The 22194-nt window shown below is 37.9% G+C and overlaps 1 protein-coding gene across 3 annotated transcripts; it reads left to right on the top strand.

The window, feature by feature from the left end:
- Positions 1–8848: 8848 nt before the first annotated feature.
- LOC112714532 (conserved oligomeric Golgi complex subunit 8) lies at positions 8849–15493 on the top strand. 3 transcript variants are annotated; one of them, XM_025766146.3, is made up of 13 exons: positions 8849–9412; positions 10506–10928; positions 11096–11248; positions 11855–12003; positions 12114–12191; positions 12330–12423; positions 12525–12599; positions 12729–13025; positions 13340–13407; positions 13490–13544; positions 13703–13841; positions 14596–14780; positions 14976–15493. In XM_025766146.3, the coding sequence occupies exons 2-13, from the start codon at positions 10794–10796 to the stop codon at positions 15312–15314; spliced, it is 1767 nt and encodes a 588-aa protein (XP_025621931.1). In that variant the 5' UTR covers positions 8849–9412; positions 10506–10793; the 3' UTR covers positions 15315–15493. The 3 variants fall into 3 exon arrangements, with proteins under 3 accessions (XP_025621931.1, XP_025621932.1, XP_025621933.1); XM_025766147.3 differs by having other exon boundaries at positions 10379–10928; XM_025766148.3 differs by having other exon boundaries at positions 8924–9412; positions 10523–10928.
- The last annotated feature ends 6701 nt before the right edge of the window (positions 15494–22194 follow it).

Genomic DNA, 22194 nt, shown 5'->3' with positions numbered 1-22194 from the left:
TAGAAAAAGGCAGAGAGATTCACACAATAGAACTCGGTGGTGCAAGGGCTAGAGAAGAGCTGCGACCACAGCCGGGAGGAAAAATCGAGGAGATACAGGTAGGCGAAGAGGAAGGAAAAAATACTCACATAGGAGCCAACCTAGGGAAAACCCTAAAATAAGGGTTGCCTAAGCTCCTAAGAGACAACTCCGATCTCTTTGCCTGGAAGGCCTCCGACATGCCCGGGATAGACCCCGAGCTCATGTCCCACAAACTCTCGGTCTACCCGGGGTCCCGACCCATGCAACAAAGAAGGCGCAAGCTCGGCCCAGAACGAGCCCTAGTAGTAGAAGAACAAGTACAGGCACTCCTAGAAGCCGGCTTCATCAGAGAAGTCAAGTACCCAACATGGCTAGCCAATGTAGTGCTAGTCAAAAAACAAAATGGCAAATGGAGAATGTGTGTCGACTATACCGACTTAAATAAGGCCTGTCCTAAGGACCCTTATCCACTACCAAGTATTGATACCCTAGTAGACTCCAACTCGGGGTATCAATACTTGTCGTTCATGGACGCCTACTCGGGGTATAACCAAATCCCGATGTATGAGCCAGACCAGGAAAAGACATCCTTCCTCACGCCCAGAGCAAATTTTTGCTATGTGGTCATGCCATTTGGATTAAAAAATGCAGGGGCCACATACCAAAGGCTGATGAACAAAGTGTTTGCTCCCCACCTTGGGAGCCTAATGGAAGTATACGTCGACGACATGGTGGTGAAAACCAAGAAAGAAGTCGACCTCTTGTTAGACCTCTTGCGAGTCTTTGACACCATAAGATTACACAGGATGAGACTAAATCCCGCAAAGTGTGCCTTCGCAGTAGAGGCGGGAAAATTTCTAGGGTTCATGCTGACACAAAGAGGGATTGAAGCCAATCCCGATAAATGTAGAGCTATCCTGGAAATGAAAAGCCCGACCTATTTAAGAGAGGTCCAGCAGCTAAGTGGCCGACTCGCAGCCCTCTCCAGATTCTTGGCAGGATCAGCACTAAAATCCCTTCCACTGTTCTCTTTATTGGGAAAGGGATGTCAATTCGAATGGACTCCTGAATGCGATGAGGCATTCCAGGAGTTCAAAATATTCTTGAGCCTACCTCCGATTCTGACCCGACCTGTAGCTGGAGAAGACCTCGTCCTATATTTATCTGTAGCAGACAAGGCTGTCGCGTCAGCCCTGATAAGAGAAGATGAGGTCGGCCAGCATCCAGTGTATTTCATCAGCAAAGTTCTACAAGGACCCGAGCTAAGATATCACAAATTAGAGAAGTTTGCCTACTCCTTAGTAGTAGCCTCACGAAGGCTACGGCCTTACTTTCAAGCTCATACAGTAAGAGTCCGCACGAACCAACCCATGAAGCAAATCCTCCAAAAAACGGATGTCGCAGGGAGAATGGTTCAATGGGCAATAGAGTTCTCCGAGTTCGACTTGAGGTATGAAACTCGGACGGCGATTAAAGCCCAGTGCCTCACCGACTTCATCGCAGAATACGCAGGAGATCAAGAGGAAAAGCCAACTACATGAGAACTCTATGTAGATGGATCCTCAAATAAAACAGAAAGCGGTGCAGGCATAATATTGGTGGATGAAAGAGGAACCCAAATAGAGGTTTTCCTCAAATTTGAATTCCCAGCTTCAAATAATCAGGCCGAGTTTGAAGCCCTGATTGCTGGATTGAAGCTGGCAGAGGGAATATATTACTTCACAAAGCGCCAGGACAAGTCAAATACCTGATCGTGGGAATATATTACTTCACAAAGTGGATAGAAGCAGAACCATTGGCCAACATCACCGCTCAAAGAAGTCGGAGGTTCCTCTACAAAAATATCATCACAAGATATGGGATACCTTATTCCATTACTACAGATAATGGAACCCAGTTCACCGACTCTACCTTTAGAAGCCTAGTAGCCAGTATGAAAATCAAACACCAGTTCACCTCGGTAGAACATCCGCAGGCCAATGGAAAAGCCGAGGCAGCCAACAAAGTCATACTGGCAGGACTGAAGAAAAGATTACAAGATGCAAAAGGAGCCTAGGCTGAGGAGCTCCCACAAGTGCTATGGGCTTACAGGACAACCCCCCAATCCGCCACTGGAGAAACGCCCTTTCGACTAGTCTATGGCGTAGAAGCCATGATACCAATAGAAATCAATGAACAAAGCCCAAGGGTGACTCTCCATGACGAGATCGGGAACATACAGGGGCACAAAGAGGAGCTCGACCTGCTCCCCGAAGTCCGAGAAGAAGCCCAGATAAGAGAAGCAGCGTTGAAGCAAAGGATGACTACAAGGTACAACAAAAAAGTCATTCGAAGAACATTCGCCCCGAATGACTTGGTCTTGATCAGAAACGACATTGGAGTCAACAAATCAAGGGAAGGAAAACTCGCTGCTAATTGGAAGGGACCATACAAAGTCAATGAGGTCTTGGGAAAAAGGTTATTATAAAGTGACCGACCTGAACGGCACCGAGTTACCAAGGTCGTGGCATGCTTGTAATATGAAAAGGTACTACAGTTAAAAGTGAACTCTACTCCGTGATGTACTCTTTTCCCAACTTCATGATTTTTTCCCAAAGTCAAAGGGTTTTTTTCTGGAGAAGGGTTTTTAACGAGGCATCATGGTAGAGGCTAAGGGAAACAGGTCGTCAAAAACCCTTAGTAGCAATAAGGTACCCCCAAATAAATAAAGATCTTTTTTCATTTTATCTCTTATAAATTCCTTCTTGTTTTCTCTTTCTTTCTACGAAACGCACCGACTTAAGTTCGACAAAACGTGAAAATCCTATGAACCGACCTAGATGGTCGTCAGGATAAAACGACGAGGTACAAGTCGGTGTAAAGAGGTTATAGAAGTTGATCGTGATAAACTCGGAAACATACCGACTCATAATTCAAAATGAGAAACTGAGTAAAACAAAAACGAATTACAAAAGTAGCCTAAGTCATAAGAGCTCAATAAAACAAAGTTGAGTACAAGGAATAACCAAAAAGAGATCAAAAAACCTAGGAGAAAAGCTTAAAAGTTGTCCTAAAGAAAACCTTGAAAACAAAAAGGCTTAAAAAGACAGACAAGCCAAGGGTTTTCAGAAAAGATCAAGGGAACTTCCGAAAATCAAAACCAGAAAAGTACGCACGCATAAGGTAACTTAAACCCTTATCCAAAAAAGGGTATTTTTTGTTAACTTAAAACCCTTATTAAAAAAGGGTATTATAAAATGTTTTGTTTACAGCCTTAAAAAGCCAAAAAGAAAAATGTTCAGTAAACCACCAACAAACAAACAAATAAAAGAGTTTAAATAAGGGGGGACCCACAGGCCGGGCCCCCATATAGCCAACAAAATCAATTTTTCAGAGGAGTAGACGGATCACCACCGGAAGGAGTAGTAGGAGCAGCATCAGGACCAGGGAGAGAGGCATCCATAGGAGATGAAGAGGAAGTCGGAGGAACTACGGAAGAGCTCGGAACGTCCTTTGGGCGAGGAGGGGACTCAATGATCCTCTGCCCCCGAGTCTTCAATTCTGACTCGGAAACGATCACGAGAGCAGGGGGATCCACTATGGCACCGTCGATAACGACTTTGTCAGGATCCAAAGGAGAAAGATCCAAGTCAGGAGCAATGACTCCAACTTGCTCCTTAAAAATCCTCCAAGCCTCCTCGGCCCCGTCAGCAATCGAGTCCTCCAACTCGGCATATGCATTCCGAGAATTCAGCAGATCCTTCCTCACAGACACAAGATCTTCAAATAAACTTTGATAACTCTCCTGTGCTGTTTTCCTCAAGCCCACCTCCATGTTGCATTGGGCTTGCAACTTACTCTCCTTCTCCCGGAGGCTATCTCTCTCCTCCCTCAGCTCGGCGACTTCCTCCTTCAACTTCCTCTCATGCTCTTGATATATAAGAAACCTTCCTTCCAGCTCTTCAACCTTCGAGGTTAAACCCAAAGAGCTAAGAGGAGTCTTCTCAAAAATATCTAAGAGTTTACCACAAACACCCACCGCCCTGAGACTCTCCTCAGCCAGAGTGGTAAGGTGGTTCCGAATAGAAACATCATCCATACTTATACGAGCATGGGGGTAGATATACTTTCGGACGAATGCAAGAGCATCCGCTTTAACCTCACCTTCAAAAGAAGAGCCAGACTCTAAAGTCTTGCGCTTCTTCTTCTCTGGCTCAGGAGGAGGTCGGGCAGAGAGGGGCGGCCGAGATGAAGCTGAAGAAGAAATCACAATGGGCTGAGAAGGAGTCCCCGTGTTCCAGAGAGGAGGAGAAGTAGGAGAGATAATCGCCTTGGTGCCACCAGTCCTGGCTCGAGACCTTGCCTTGGCCTCCTGGACTCTCTGGTAAGATTCCTGAGCGTTCTTCTTCGCCATCTCTGCAAAAACAAGTAGTAACTAAAAGTCAAACAAGTCGGTACAAGAAATCACGAGTCGGAAGCAAATTAAAAAAACAAAAGCTACCTAGTTGCGTCTGGATAAAAGTCGGAGATCCCTGGAGGAATTTCTTAGTGTCCAGATACGGGGCCCTCCCCCACACTTCTCGGAAGAACCCCACAACGGCCGCCTCCACTTCGTCTAGGTCGTCCAGACCATATTTCTCACAGGGGGAGGCCTCCAACGAATACAGGGGAAAGCGAGGAGAAGAACTCTCGTCCAAGAAAAAGGGGTGGTGACCCTCTACAGCTTGAACTTTGAAAAAATAATTTTTAAAGTCATGGAAGGATTCGTCAAAGAGGGTGAAAACTCTCCGACCTTGTATGGCCCAGAAAGACACCCACTGTTGCTTATTATTTAGCCCACTAAAGGGTTTGGTCATATGAAAAAGATAGAAAAAAATCTTCAGAGAGGTCGGAAACTCCAAAGCCTGGCTGATAAATTGATAAATTTTCAAAAAACCCCAAGAGTTATGGTGAAGCTGAGTAGGGGCAACTCGGCAGTGACGCAACACAGACATCTCAAAATTTGAAAAAGGAAGAAAAACACCCAAACAGGTGATCATACACTCGTACATAAAGAAAAAATGAGGGGCCGCTTCATTGGCCCTCCCAAAGCAAACCCGGTCTTCTGGGCTCGGGACTACCAACTTATACTTCGGCTCATCCACCTTAGAAGTACAAATTCTGTGGCGAGTACGAAGGTGGGTGATAAATTCAGTATCGACCGAAGGTTCCTCCCCTAAGACTGTAACATCAACCCACTGGGAAAGGATATCTACGGAAGACACTTCTTTTCTTAAAAGGTGACAAAAACCTACAAGGGAAAAAGAAAAGAAAAATAAAAAAACACGGTCTCTAAAGGGAAGGAATACGGAACCAAACAGAAATCTACAAACCAACCTATCTATCTACAAAATAAAGGCATGCAAATAGAAAGCATGTTACAGAAGAAGAAAAAGCTAACCTTTATCTGAAAATCAGGATTGGGGGAAGTAAAGGCCTTCGAACACAAGAATGCAGCACGAACAAATGAAGAAGAAATTTGAAAATCACAGAAACAAAACAACAAAAGAGAGGGAAAGTATTTATAAACATGCTAGGGGCACAATGGTAAAAGCGGGGCAGTCATTAATGAGAATGCACCGTTACCAAGACCATCAATCCCTACGCACATCCCTAACGGACGCGACGTTTGATTAGACGTAACTGTCAGAACCAAAAGGTCACGAAGAGTCACGTCGGTTTCAGACCATCACGTCGGTCCTCCAACAAGTCGGCTACGACCCCGAGTAGAATACTCGAACCCAAATCTTGAAAAGAAAATTGGGCTCGAGTAGGGGCACTGTTCATACCCTGGCCCAATAGTAAAGGCCCAGGTCCAAACAAAAGGCCTAATCCCACGGATTGAGCCTCACCCGGCACTGACCTTCGTCTTACGAAGTCGGCACTCACCACGACCTGTTCTAAAGAAGTCGGAAACGAGGGTTAGCTGGCAGATAAGCACTCATTCAGATGGGTAACTGCCCCTAAAATCTCTCTAACCACTTCCAGTATCCATATCTTAACCTCCCCAAGATAAAGGGACGGTTAACACCCTAAAAAAGTGGCACTACTCTAACGGTGGTTATTGGTTCACCACTATAAATACACTGACATTCCTCAAGTATCTCTAAGTCCCAATACTCTCTAAACCTGCTTAACCCCATGCTGACTTAGGCATCGGAGTGTCTTTGCAGGTACCACCCCCCATTCTTTCACATACACAACTCGGAGGCGGTTCCTAGACGTAAACCAAGTCGTAGACCACACTCCTCCAACGCTTGGGCCTCACAAACAAGCCCAACTACCGTCCGGTTCTAGGTAAGCCCCAGAACAAACCTCTTTAATTATCTTTAATTTTAATATTATTTTAAAATTATTAATTTTTATTTTGATTATATCATCTCATCATATTATATACTATTATTTTCTCTTATTATTTTTTTTACATGTATAACTATTATTGTCTCGCTGTTATTATTATGTTGCCTTGTTTTAGTCTCTTTTTGTTTTCTTCTCCTATTAACCCTAACCACAATCAATTACCACCACACCATATTACCATTATCGCAGCTCACATTTTTTTTATTACTTTGATCCATACATATCCATTTTGTTAACTTTTAAGTTGTTAAAAATTTGTTAAAAGAATTATTTTCTTATTTGATTTAGATATCTAGATGTATAACTATTATACAGAGACTTATTTTTCATAATTACTTGTTAAGTCATATTTTATCATTTAAAAAAATTAAGATATCAAGCATTCAAAAATTTTGTATAGAATAATTAAATAAAAAATAAAAAAATTATTAGTTATTTAACTTTTTAATATATAGAATAATTGAATTTAAATTAATTTAGGTGTAATACTAAAATCATTATGTTTTTACTGTGGAGGGGTGGACCGCAGGAGGTCGGCCGTGGTTCGATTCAGCTAGGGCACACACAGGAGAATTGCGGCCAGATCGCGATGTGGGAGGGAAAGACAATCGCCAGTTTCCACCATCGAAACCGCCGGACCCATCGAAGACCGTCCCAGATAACGTTGTACAGTGGCTAGGGGGCATTGCAATAGGCGCCGAGGACGGCGCCTCCGTGGCAGGGAGGGATGAGGGCGTCCGATCTCGGAGGCGATTCTGCGACGTTGTCGCGCCACGTGAAGGAGAACCACGAGTTCTTCACAGAGGTCGGCTGCGCCATTTTTTGTCGATAGTGGCTAGGCCACCACCGCTCATGGCGACATCGTTTTCCTGGGATCGTGATGTAGAGGCACCAAGCCTCGAGTTCCCCAACAATGGCGGCACACATGGTTGTTGGCTTGTTCCGCGGTGGGTGGCGCCCAATGAAAAAGAAAGGACGAAGCGAGAGGTGGTGATAGAAGGGGAAGAGGCACGGGTGGCGCCGGTGGTTCTCGCGACAGTAGTAAAACCCAGGACAAGAAAGGAATGAGCCACTGGGAATGCTGCAGAGGAGAGGAGAAGCGTTGCAATTTTGAAGGAGATGACCCCTAATTTTAAAGTGGGCTTCTAGTTGGGCCTTCAAATGTATCAAGTCCAATTATTAGCCTGGTCTAAATTTGGGTTTCTTTTAAAAAAAATTATTTTGATACTTTTATGGGCCTAAATTTTTTTAAATAATAGGATCGTGGTGGTAAATTATATTTTTGTAGCAGTAGCATAGAAAATATTATTTTAGAATTCTTTGGTTTCTTTTATTAATTGTAATTAGTTTTTATAATTTTTATTGGGATTTATATTTTTTTTACAACCTTGAGGACAAGGTTGTATTGAAGGGTAGGGTAATGATACAATTAGTATTGGGCTAGTGCAATTAGAGAATTATACTATAAATAGGAGTATGATGTAATAATGTAGTATATGCATGGTGTAATTGGAAACTCTACTTTTTCTGTTTGGCCCTAATTGTAGGAATTTCTCTTATATTCTCTGATTATTTCTAATTCTCTGTAGATCTTGATACAAATTCGTATCAACAACATAATAGTGACGGCGAGACAATAATAATTATACATGTAAAAAAATAATAATGTATAGTATGATGAGATGATATAATCAAAATAAAAATTTAATTTTGAAATAATAATAAGATTTAAGATAATTAAAGATGTTCAATATAAGATTAAAAAAATAATTTTTTATCTATTAGAATTATGTATCTTCTAAAAGAGTATTTTGAATATGAATATAAATTTTAAAATTTATTCCAAATTAAATAGGATTGAAAAAATAAGTAAATTTAATATATAAATAATTAATTTGTAAATAATATTAGTAAATCTTTATCTTGATTTTGTTACACATAATAATAATATAATCTCTTTTTTATTTTTTAGTTTAAATTATTTATTTTATACTTTTTACATATATTAAATATTTAAAATATTTTATTTTTTCATAATTTATATTTTAATTATTGATATTAAATTTATAATTTTAAAAATAAAAATATAAAAATATTTTTTTAACGCAATAGAAAAGCGACTGAAGTGCCTATTGAGTCGCTATTCGCTAGTGATGAGTAAAAAGATTTTGATAAAAAATGAAGACTACTTTTTTTAGAATAAAAAAATCTAAAAGAATTATCATGTAGAATAACATATTCTTTCCATGGTTCTAAAAACCGAATCGGACCAACTAGTTGAATCAGGAATCGGCGATGAAAACAGTCCGATCCACCGCTAATAACCGTCCATCCAAAAAATCACAAATAGTTTAGAAATCGCTGAACCGGCCGAGAATGGTCGGTCGGACCGGATCGATAACCGGCCGGTTCTTAATAAACACAACGTTTTGATAAAAAAAAAAAATCCACGTTCAACCCCCTTCACTCCCTCACCCCCCTTCCCCCAACGGTCCAACACACCCTCCTCCCACGTTTTCTCTTCAGAGCTTTTTGGTTTTGCCCTCAAACAAACCCTAGCCATCTAACCTCCACCACCGACGCAGGGAGTGAGGCACTACCGCCGTCCGTCGCGCTGTCGTCGTGCTCCAGGTCTCCAACCCCTGTTCATTCTCACAGTCTCACCAATTGCAGCTTCTTCGTTGAGATCGACATTCGCGTCTGGTTTTCGTCTTCTCAGCCGCGCTTCTGCCGTCGTCAGTCGTCGTGTCCGTCGCCTGATCGCCATTGTCTATCGCTCTCAACAGATCTTCCTCACACTCTGCCCAAACTGCTCAGATCGAAGGTAATGGCTTCTCTGCTCACTCCTCCACGCCGCGCGCCTCCTCCACGTCACCGGAGCCCTTGGTCCTGAGAGTCTCGTGTTCGATTGTTACGGCGGAGGGCCATATACCAACGTCGCCGATGGCGGGATTCTAAAGTGGGAAGGAGATGAAGTTGGTTGGACTTAATTTGCTGTCACCTCTTCCAATAGGTACCAAAATGTGAACTTGTTTCTAAAATGGTGAACTTCATGTGAATTTGAGGGTTGATATGCCTTAGTTTTTGTTGAAAATAGTGAGTATTTAAATCAGTCTAGATTTTTTTGGAGATTTATTAGTTTTAGAATCAAAAGTTTTGTTTATTGTGTTTTTGTGTTCTGGGTTTGCTAGTGGTTGAAGACTTGATGTTCGGATTTGGACACCTTAATGAATATTCCTTCTCTGTTCTTAGTTCTGATCAGAACATTGATTTTTTTGGGTGATTCTGTTAGTGCTACTAATTGAAATTTGAATCATGGAATGATTAGCTCTGTTTTGGATTGAATGATTACTGATTAGTTGATTCATTTTAGTCCTGTTTTTGTTCTGTGTGTTGTTCTGTGTTCTTGCTTTGAATGATTAGCTCTGCTCACTGCTGTGTACTGTGCTGTGCTGAAAAAAATGTGCTGAAATTGTCCTTAAAGTCTGACATTTTGATAATCCTTCTTAATCTTTGGAAAATTTTGTTGCTGCTGCATAATTTTTTATTGTGTTATTGTGTTTTAATTGTTTGTGTTGTGGCTCTGTTACCTTCAATTGTTCCTGCTGGTGTTGTTGCTTTATTTTAAATTTTAATTGGTGTTGTTTTAATTCTAAGTCATTCAATTTTTCTATTAGATATTATGCCTCTAATTTCATTTTATTGTCATTCATCAATGATTAATTGAACTCTAATTCATTTTATTGCCTCTAATTCATTTGTCTTAGCTTTAAGGTAGGATATATGAATTTTTAAATATGGTGATATGGTGTAAAAGTTTTATTTATCTGAGTTTTGGCAAAATGCTAGACATTAAAGTTTGAATAATATTTTGATGTTTGTATTTTTCTGGATGTTTATTTATAATTTATTTATTATTTTATTATAAAACGGTTTTTCCGGTTAAATTACGGTTGGACCGATTGGACCAATGAACCAGTGAACCAGTGACTAGAACGGTTCGACGACCGGTCCGGTTTTCAGAACCTATTTTCTTCCCCCTTTAAATTAAGCACAAATTTTCATTCTTCTTCGTTCAATTCTATTCTTTATAAAATAAATACTAGAATAAACAAGTAAACAGCCAAACGGGAGCACAACAATGATCAACAGTCAAATTTCAAGGGACCATCAATGGTCTCTGGAAAAAGTGGTCCAGCTTAAAACCAACCCCAAGCTCCATAGCATTCATTCTCTTGAGGAATTTTGCTTCAGTGGATCCAGATCCTAACCACAGCAACAAACCCATTGCGATTCCCACCACCACCTGCACCGTCATCTTCACTCTTCAACAACGAACCCCCAACCCAACCTCACTCCGGATCCCCCAACTGGTTACTCGAAGCTCCAAAATAATGGAGCATCAGTCTCATAGCCCAGAGGAAACGACGTCGTCTTCTCCGATGGCAGCGCTGCTCCCCTTGGCCTCCGACTCGCAACAACCTTACGTCTCCGAACTCCTCTCCTTCACCCTCGATCGCCTCCACAAGGTTTCATTTCACTTCTCTTTCTCACAGTTAGAGTTTGTTGAATTATCTAATTAAATGTAACGGATTACTCAGCGTTAAGTTTTTTCTTTTTTCGTACTATTCCAGAATGTAGTGTTGGTGATTATGCGAAAAAGAAGTGTTAATTGTTGTGATGGATGTTTTTTTAGGAACCGGAGCTGCTTAGCGTTGATGCGGAGCGGATCCGGCGGCAAATGCAGGAGGTAGCCGTAACGAATTACCGGTCGTTCATTTCCGCCGCGGATGCATTGAGAGTGATTCGTGAGGAAGTCACCTTTATTGACAAGCATCTTGAAGCCATGGTAATTTTTATTTTTAAAATAATTTGGTTTATATTTTTCTTATTGTGTGTTATGTATTGTTCAGATTTTTCAAATGTCAGTTTTGATATCAATTAAGCTTAAATTGTAAGCATTAGTTGATTTCCTTAGTATTGCAAGCATAGTTATGCTTTTTTGTGCTTTTTTGTGCGTTGAGTTGAGAATTTGTTTAGGAGTGATAAAGTCCTAATGCAGTTGGCAAGTACAAGATTAATTTCATCCAATTTGATATAATATTTCTTCATGAGCCGATTGACACATATCTGATTGTTGTGATGACTTTTCTAGTTTCGGGAAGGGAATAGAACTTTAGATGCATCTTGGCCAATGTTGCGGGCTACATAGGGGTATCTGTTTGGTTTCTTGAATGTTACACCCCACTGGGTGGGCTGACCACATGGATCAGTTGACGCTACTGGATTGTATAGAAAATAAGTTCTGGAACTGCGGAATAGTTTTGTTCAAATAGAATGTTATGATTATAGAAAAGCAATTGCCATGTTAGGCCCTTGTAATTTTGATTGATTTCTTCTTGGATACAATAAAAAACACTTGTGTCGTTTTTCACATCAACCTCCTTTGTTACAGATAAATGAAGTCCCAAAGCTGACATCTGGATGCACTGAGTTCATAGAATCTGCAGAACAGATTCTGGAAAAGAGGAAGATGAACCAAACAATGCTAGCTAATCATAGCACTTTGTTAGACTTGCTAGAAATTCCCCAACTTATGGACACGTATGTTGAAATGATACATTCTCCATTGTCATGTTAATGTTTTGCATGGTGCATGAAAACACATCCTTTGTGATGACAACCAAGTCTTATAAATTTCTATGTTTGTGCAGTTGTGTACGAAATGGAAATTATGATGAGGCCCTAGATTTGGAAGCATTTGTTGGTAAACTTTCAACCATGCATCCCAAGTAAGTTTATATGTACCTTCCATATTTGTTAAACATGTAGTTTTCCATTTGGATTTTAAGTAAATGTCTTATTTCCTTTGTTCCTTTTTTGAAATGCTTATAGCTTCGTGTTATAATTTTTATTTTTCTTCTGGAGAGGTTACCAGTTATTCAAGCATTAGCTACAGAAGTTAGGTTAACTACCCAATCACTACTTTCTCAGCTTCTTCAGAAACTTCGCTCAAATATTCAGGTTCCTGCCCATGATTTTATTTAATGCATGTACAAATGCTGCTTGATTCATCTGGAAAAATGTTTAGACTTTTAGTTTCTTACTAATGTTACCTTTGCTAGTTACCTGAATGCCTCCGCATTATTGGATATTTACGGCGAATAGGAGTATTTAGTGAGTATGGAATGCGCTTGCTGGTGAGACTTCATGCATTTTATTTTTCATACAATATTCTTCTGCCTTTGTCTTTTGTATTTAATTTCCAATACTATTTTAAATTACCATCTTCCTGCTTCTTTTTAACTCAGACAGTTATTTGATGTTAGTTCTTAAGATGCCGTGAAGCTTGGCTTACTGGTATACTTGAGGATCTGGACCAGAGCAATCCATATGAGTACCTAAAAGGGATGATTAACTGTCACAGAATGCATCTTTTTGACGTTGTTAATCAATATCGAGCAATATTTGCTGATGATACTTCAGGAAGTGAGGAAAATTATGATGGTGGGCTTCTTTTTAGTTGGTCAATGCATCAAATTACATCACATCTTCAAACTTTGAAAGTTATGCTTCCAAAAATAACTGAAGGTGGATATCTCTCAAATATTTTGGATCAGTGCATGGTGAGCTTCTTCTTCCATAATTTTCTACTTGATGTTGAAATCGAAATGAATTGGTATATTTCTGTAGACTTAGGACCAGATTCCCCCACCCCAACACCCCCTGCAGCATGAACATGCACACACAGTCACACACACACATACACATACAAACACAAACATTAGACTTAAAAAAAAAAGAGATAAAAATATTTATTTTTGCCCTCTCTGTGATATTCCTGCTTAGTATGATGATTATGTTTATACATATATATTTTAACTTTTGCTCCATGCAGAAGTTACATTAACATTACATTGTCTTATTGCTTTTCTCACAGTACTGTGCTATGGGACTTGGATGGGTTGGACTAGATTTTCGAGGCTTGCTTCCATCACTCTTTGAAGAGTAATACATAGTTCTTTTTATGATCTTCTCCAGGTTAAGTCATACTCAAAGCACATCATAATACACTTTGGTTTCTTTACAGGGCTGTTCTTAACTTATTCTCAAAGAATATGAGTACCGCAGTAGAGAACTTTCAAGTAAGTTCAGTGCAGTTAAACTATTTTGCATGTGTGTAAACTGAAATTATGTATTTTCCATTTTTCATTAATTCAAATGAGCCAATGGCCTCCATATTATTCTCAGTAAGTAGGCCAATTTCATGTGATGATCAATCAAGTATTTGATTTGTTTTCAGTTGGTCTTGGATTCGCATCAGTGGGTTCCATTCCCAGCTGTTGGCTTCCCTGCAAATACTGTTGGTGAAGAAAGTCAGGAGGATGTCACTCCACCATCTTATTTGATGGAGCATCCACCTCTTGCTGTTTTTATTAATGGTAAGTCAAGTTATTGTTTCTTGCTAAATTGGAAATTGCTGATGCTTCATCATCTGCCTATATCTACAAATTCATGTTGCAAGTTCATATCAACTGCCTCATTTGAATAAGAGTATAGGATGAAGAGTTCTAATGGGTTCAAAAAGTGTAAATCAACCTTTCTTATTACTGTGAAAATACTCTACACTCTTCTAAAGCCAATAATCTTTATTCCAGTTCAATTCAGACCAACTTTGCCCCAATGATTACTTCTTGCAGAATGAATCCTCACAAAATCAACTGAATAAATTAAGGCATGTACTGCTGATAAAATTTGACATTTGTGATATTCCACTAAAATTCTAATTTCATACTCACTGTTTAATTTTTAAAAATTTGCAATTTCTCATCAACAATTGACACAGTCGTTGGATTAATCAAAACCAATTTCTAGCAGAAGTTATTGAATGGTGTAATTTCTGTTTTACAATATGGTCAATTGTTGATTGATACCACGTACACTCTTATCACTTTGTGTGTGTATGAATGTGTCTATAAACTTCTAGATCAGATAAAAAATATAAATGTCAATGCATAATGGAAATATTCATGGTTGATATGTGATGTTTGTAGCAAGTTTATTAATGTGTGCGGTTAATCTTATGATGGGATGATGTTATATGTGCTATTGTGCTTCATCACTTAGTCCTCCTCCCCTAGTCAGTCTCATTTATCCTTGGATTCATTTGCACTGCTATCTCTTTGGTGGCTGCAGGTGTATCTGCAGCAATGAATGAGCTGCGTCCATGTGCCCCAATAAGTCTAAAACATGACCTTGCCCAAGAATTGATCAAGGGATTACGAGCTGTTTCTGATTCATTGTTGCTGTACAATACAACTCGAGTGCTCAGAGCGAACGAATCAGGACTTTTCCTCTCACTCTGCCGGGCATTTATTGAGGTGCTTTATGATTTACATCCATGAGACTGATACTATAAAAATAATAACAAATTAACTAACCTTTGTCCCATTAAGTGGAGTACGATACAAAATTATTGTTTATAATTTGAGCTGCTAATCTGCTCTCATGCTCTTTCAATAAATTACTGTAAATATATGTTCTTGATTCCTTGAAATTTTTATTTTGATGTATAGGTTGCTTATCCTCATTCTGCAACATCTTTTGGACGATGTTACCCCGGTGGAGCAACAATTATTATGGATGCTAAGAACTTGTATGACGGAATCAGCCGCCTATTAGAGACTTCCTCTGCTGCAAGAGAGCTCCCAAAACCAGTGAACAATGGCAAAGCAAAGGGTGCAGATGAGAATGGCGATGTTCCGGCAGCAGCAGAGAACGGAGAAACCACTACCGCCAAAGAATCCGAAGCCATCAATGCTGATGAGGTGGTGGTGGACAAAGTCCCTATTCCAGAGCCAGAACAACAACACACCAATACTGAAAAGCCCATGAATGATAGTGTGACATCTTAGTGATGGATATAAATGGATATAAATGTATTTCTGTTCTTCCCTTGTCTGCATTTTATTATTCTTTTGTATCTTCAAGAAAGGATGTCGCTAGGTATTTAAGAGATTGATGAGAATTAAAATTAAATTACAATCCAATTGGATTGATTTAAATTTGAAAAATAAAAATAACTGTTTGCTAATTGTTATGAGAGATTTGATGAGATAGTGGGGGAGAGAATTCAAACGGTTATCTCAGTATATAGCGAGAGATAATCGTTTTAATTCTCTTCCCACTATCCCATCAGCTTTTTTGAGTACTAATTGATTAAACATATCCATTTTAATCTCTTCTACCAACCTTTTTATGTACTAATTGCATGTTAAAAGTTTGGATTATTGATAATGTTAATATTTTTTATTATTAATTTTTTTTTTTGAAAAAAATACATGTATCTCGTTTATTCTGTAAATGAAATATACATGTTAAGCATCCATTTGTCTTATCTCGGTTTATATTGTAAATAAGATGTATGCAAAATTATCTCGTTTATAGTGTAAACGAGACAAGAGAAGGATATTTATTTTGGTAAATATTTTTTAAATTATTTATTTCGATAATTATTATAATTAATTTATTTATTAAAATAAAAAATCCTAATTATATATCATAATATGGAGGGTAAATGAATGATTAAATAAAATAGGACTTTAAATTATATAAATGCGATATTTAAGATTTGGTTATATTCTAATTCTTTTTAATATCTATATAAATTGTATTGATTTATAAGCTAGGTTTAAAAAAGAAGGTGAGACTAAGAGACGAAGATTGAATTAAGTTTTGATGTAAAATGTGGTGAAGTAAGTTATGTTTCAATATCATATTTAGTTTAAGATAAATATAAAAATTGACAAATAAATTTGGAATTCAAAAAGTTAAATGAGAGTATTACTAAAAATAAATGTTATAAAAATTTCAATTTCAGTCCTGAAAAAATTCAGCTCCACGTGTCCCCACTTTTTAAAAGTATTGAAAGAACTGAAATTGTGTTTCGAAACTGAAATTTTAGTTCCAATCTCTTATCACTAAACAAAATACTCAATCTCAATCTCCCAGTGTCAGTCTCAGTCCCAATAAACAAACGCAGTCGTAGGATTTTTATCTATTTTAACGTAAACCGCAATAGGTCGTAGCGGTTTATGTATATTATGGTTTTAAAGCATAAACCTACAAGTGGCAGCGATTTATGAAAGATAAAAATTAACCATAAAACTCCATAGGTTGTTGTGATTTCTGAGGTAAAAACCGTGTGGGTCTTAAACTACTATAAGTCACCGCAATTTATACACATAAAATTTTCAAAAAAATATTGGAGAGTTTTTTATAGAAAACTACGAAAATCACGCAAGGTTGGGATCATAGCAAAAGAAGAAGATCATCTGTACCGACTTAACAGTGTTGCCCACATTGCTGGGTCTACCAATGAAGAGGTTAATGCATATTTTTTTTTGTTTGATTAAAAAAAAGTAACTTTATTTATTAGAAGTAGATTTGCAGTAATAGTAACAAAGTTTATGATATATTGTTATATATGCTAATTTTCTTGGTTATTAGTGATTTTGTTAAGTAGAATTTGTAGATTATTGATGTTATATTAGATAATATAATATTTTTAGAAATTTTAATGATGAGTATATGACATTATAATTAGGGTCAACTGTTATTTTGTGATCCAGCCGACTAGATATATATATATATATATATATATATATATATATATATATATATATATATATATATATATATATATATATATATATATATATATATATAATAATAATAATAATAATAATAATAATAATAATAATAATAATATGCCTCTATTGCTTGCTGCAAAACCTTTATTGTACTGCATCATCCGCCCTGACTAACGAAAAGAGGAAAGCACATATTAAGTGATAATCAAGTTGCATATAATCGCTTAATATCTATTATACCTCCTAACCTCTCAGATACTCTTTTTCTGTCGAAGTGAGTTTTGTATCAACCAATTGCAGCTTCTACCAAATTCTTTGTACTTTTTATGGTACTTAAGATGACCTAACTCCAACACTATATACTCTACTCTAAAACGGATGCAATAATGCTTGACATTAAGCACAACTTTCACTTTATTCTTGAATGACTGCCCAATCTAAAATTTTGTTAGAACGTTTGTATCGTGTAATTTCTGGCCATTAAAAACAGACTCAAAATTCAATTATTGCAACATCGTATCCAAGTTTAGGGTGAAAAAGTGTGGTGGTATTGCTGTGTACCAGAACTTGATGGACATGCTGTGTACATGGATAGCTCCTTCTATCTTTTATCAATGTCCCCAACTATCTCGATTCTAGCTCCATTAGTTCCTCCTCTAAATCATTGTCTCGCAATGCATTTTCAACCTAATCTGGTTCTCGTCCTCCTCACCAACAGCAATCATGTGAGAGCTACTAGTCATCGCAACCGCTAGCTCGCCGAAGAAATGATCATCTCCCATAACACATGCATCCTAATCGACATGGTCACATGGTTTAAAGCAACTGCAAAACATGGGGATGCAACCAATGCTGCAGTTGGTGCAACCATAGGCATCGAACTGGAAGCTCCCCCTAAGCCAATCGATTGAGGATTCAAAGCTGATCCCCCTGAATTGGTGATAACATCCTCCAACTTTGCAAATAACTCATGGGTTCTCATCTCGGAAAAATTTCTTTGACAATGAAAAAGTACTTGCAAATCTTCATCGGACCGTAGAACAAATATGTCGTACCTCACACCGCTTGATACAACGGCAATGAAAACCTTGTAAAATAATTTTTTCACCCGCTTGATTCTACACATTCAAAGTTTTTGTAATATACTGGTTTGAACATTTACAAAACTATTTGATGACAGAGAAAAATACTCAAAAGCTCTTTGTTTGTAAATTTTATACCCTGCCTTTTGCTCTAAGATTTTTTGTGTAGTGCACAAGAGTTAAGAAACTATTTTTACTAAATGTTATATTTATTTACTTGATATCACAATAACCTTCAATCAGTATTTACAGAACAATCAACGTTCATAAACTACCACAATTAAGAGAGAAATTAGGTTTAGAGCATAAACTACTACTATCCATTGTGATTTATGGGTTTCTTTTTCTTTTTCAAAAATAGTTGTCACTACAGTAATTTACGCTTAGTTTTTTTTTCAAAGATAATACTTTTATTGCAATTAAATAATTCAATTACAATACCCACACAAACAGGGATAAGCATATACAATAATAAAAATTTGGGGAACTCCCAGAAACAATAATACCAAGCTAAAACAGTAGGGATTAAAACAAAAAGGACAAGCTATTCTCTCCTCTTTAGTTTCAGTTACTATGCCTCCCAAGTCGCCCAAATTCTTCCGCAAATGTCAGAGCTTGGGACAGAATTTCCCCAACCTCAACTCTGCAATTTTAAAAAATGAGAGCGTTCCTGGACAACCAGATCTGTCATAGTAGGTAACCCACTTGACTGATTTTTTCTTTTGAGTCTCTTCTTCTTCTCACCGCTTCCATCAACTGACACCACCACTCTCATGGTTCCATAGTCGGATCTCTGAAAATCACACTTGTTACTGGTGATTGATTCCAGACTTGCACAACTCCCGAACAGAAAATCAGATCATGGAGGTGCGTTTCTGGCAGTGAAGAACATCGCGGGCATAAATTGGGGATCTGAGGTATCCTCTTATGAAGATTTGTCTTCACTTCTAGCCCTTCGTGAGCAAATTTTCAAAGAAATGCCTTGATTTTTGGTTGGCATCGAACCTCCCAGATGCTCCTCCATAGTTGTCTACTTTGAAATCTGACATGAAGATCTTCCATAAGCTTATGAAAAAACTTGTAAGCTACTTCATATCCCGTTCTAACATTGTACTGACCTGAATCATGCTTTATCCACCTGACTGAATCTTCACCTTCTTTAATGTCTATTTGGAAGATTTGTTGTGCTGCGTTGGGACTGAACTTACTATGAATGAGCTGTGTATTCCAACCCCCTATCTCATTGAATAGTTGTCTTAGTCAGATCAGATTTTCATCACTGCAGTCTTCTTCCTGTATTCGAAAGGGAGGTAAGTTACCAAACCATGGTTCTTCTTTGAATTTTACTATACCCTGTGTCGTGACTTTCCATTTGGTACCCTGTTCCAGTACTTTTCTGCCTTCCAATAAGCTCTGCCAAGCCCAAGATAGTCTCAGGCCTGGTTTCGCTCCTAAAAAAGAGGTAAGTCTAAAATATTTGCTTTTAAAGACTTTATAAAACAGAGAATTTGGTTTAGTCATTAATCCCCATCCCTGTTTTGCCAGCATCGCCAGATTAAACGCTTTGAGATCTTTAAACCCCATACCGCCTTCCTCTTTAATTATGCTCATTGTATCCCAGCTGATCCATTGGAGTTTTTTTCATTCTGTTTTTGATCCCACCATAATTGCATCATCATTTTGTGAATATCATCTAATAGATTCGGACAGTTTGAAATAACTTAGAGTATAGACAGGTATAGCACACCCCACAAATTTGATTAAGATTTCTCTTCCACTTGCTGACAATAGTTGACGCTTCCAACCTTGTAGCTTTTTTGACACCTTATCCTTTACATAAGCAAATGTCTGACTTTTAGATCTGTTAACAATAGATGGGAGACCCAAATATTTGTCTTGTGCACCAATATTAGGGACTCTAAGAAAAGTAGCGATTTCTTCCTTAATAGCATGAGGTGTATTCTTACTGAAAAATATTGCAGACTTACTGAAATTGATAATCTGACCGCTTAGGGAGCCATACTTTTGAATAACATTAATCAAATTAGCGCAATTATGTGGAGTTGCTTTACAGAATAGTAAAGAGTCATCAGCGAATAAAAGGTGGTTGATGGACGGACATCTACTGTTCAACCGAAGCCCCTGAAATAGGTTATCCTGTTCTCCTTTGTGGAGCAGAAATAATAGACCTTCTGTGCATAATAGAAAAAGGTAGGGTGAGAGGGGATCTCCTTGCCGGAGCCCTCTACTTGATTTAAAGAAACCAATAGGAGAATTTTCTACAATAACAGAATAAGAAATAGTAGTGACACATTTCTTTACCCATTCTATCCACCTCTGACAAAAATCAAGTTTTTTCATTACGAACCACACAAAACTCCATTCCACTCGATCATAGGCTTTGCTCATATCCACCTTTAGAGCTAGATCAGTGCCCCCAAATGATTTATTCTTTAAGAAATGCATGCATTCATGAGCCACAAGAATATTATCACTAATAAGTCTTCCTCTAATAAATGCACTCTGATTGTCACTAATTATTTTATTCATAAGAGGCTGCAAGCGATGAATAAGTACCTTGGAAATAATTTTATAAAATACGGTGCTTAGGCTGATGGGTCGGATCTGCGACATATTTTCTGCATTTGGAGTCTTTGGAGTTAGACAAATTTGAGTATGGTTGAAACTCTTTAGTATTCTTCCTCCACCAAAGAAGCTCTTAATTGCCCTGCATACATCCCCTCCGATGATTCTCCAATAAAATTGAAAAAAATTTGTCGTGAATCCATCATCTCCCGGGGCAGCCCCCAGGTTAATAGAAAAAATTGCCCTCTTAATTTCTCCTTCACTAATCGGTTTAGTAAGGTGCCGATTAGTCTCAGAGGAGACCTTCTTTCTCAACCCAGCCAGCACATGGGAAGGATCTTGAGGATTCCCTGTTGTAAACAACTCTTCAAAGTATCTTTGTGCTCTCGTCCCAATTGTTTCTGGAGTAGTACACCACTCTCCATTCTCATCCTCTAACCTCCATATCTTATTTCTCCTGTTTCTAACTTATCTTGGAGTGCAAAAATTTTGTGTTTTGATCACCCCATTTAAGCCAATGAATTCTAGCTTTCTCCGTCCAGAACCTTTCCTCCATAATACATGCATTACTCAACTCTTCTTCCAACTGTAAGATCTCTATTTTATTAGCAGAGCTAGGATCTTCCTTCAACGCCGATAGTTTAGTTGCTATCTTCTCCATTTCTTTTCTAGAATTTTCTACCTCCGAAACTTGCCATTTAACTATTTCATATCTGCAGTGCTTTAGTTTCTGAAACAATTGGAACATTGATGAGCCAAAAAAGCTTGTTTGCCACACCTCCTTAACTATTGAATCTGTCATCTCTCCACACTATCTCTCTTGAAGCTTGTTTGCCACATTTACACTTAGTTATTCTCTCTTTATAATCCGATATAAATTATAACGGTTTATGCTTTACATGATACTGCATAAGTAATGATTATCTAAGGCATATTACATGTAAAATCCTAAAATTCTACAACTAATTATAGTTTACATAAAATTAGATCAAGACTTTATTGTAACAAAATGTCAAATATTATATTTGTGTAAATTAAAATTTTATTTTATTTAGTCTTGGCATTTATCTTAATATGGAGGTAGATAAATTAAAGGGGACATGGAATATAAAATACAAGTTGTATGACATCTTTTTCGATCGATATACACGTTACAATTCCAGATGATGTGTAAATATTTGTGATTGCTTAAATAAATATACCGATGTTGAATGGTGAATGCTGAATTAGAATAAAGAAGTTTATATTTTATAAATACAATAGTGGTGGAGATGTATATGTGCCTTCAAATTTCGTACGTGAGATGTAACAATGGTTCTCGGGTTGAGATGCTATATTCCATTGTCATTTTCATAATTTTCTACAATTTTCTTTTCCTTTTAATTGTCATGATTCAATGAATATAGTTATGGAAACGACTTACCAAAGTCCATGTGAAAAATGAGTGCCAACGGAAGAGCAAAAAACAAAAATAT

Source organism: Arachis hypogaea, chromosome 10 (genome assembly GCF_003086295.3).
Source record: "Arachis hypogaea cultivar Tifrunner chromosome 10, arahy.Tifrunner.gnm2.J5K5, whole genome shotgun sequence".
NCBI lineage: Eukaryota > Viridiplantae > Streptophyta > Magnoliopsida > Fabales > Fabaceae > Arachis > Arachis hypogaea.
Note: the sequence above shows the minus strand (reverse complement) of the source record. Positions and strands in the feature narration are given on the sequence as shown.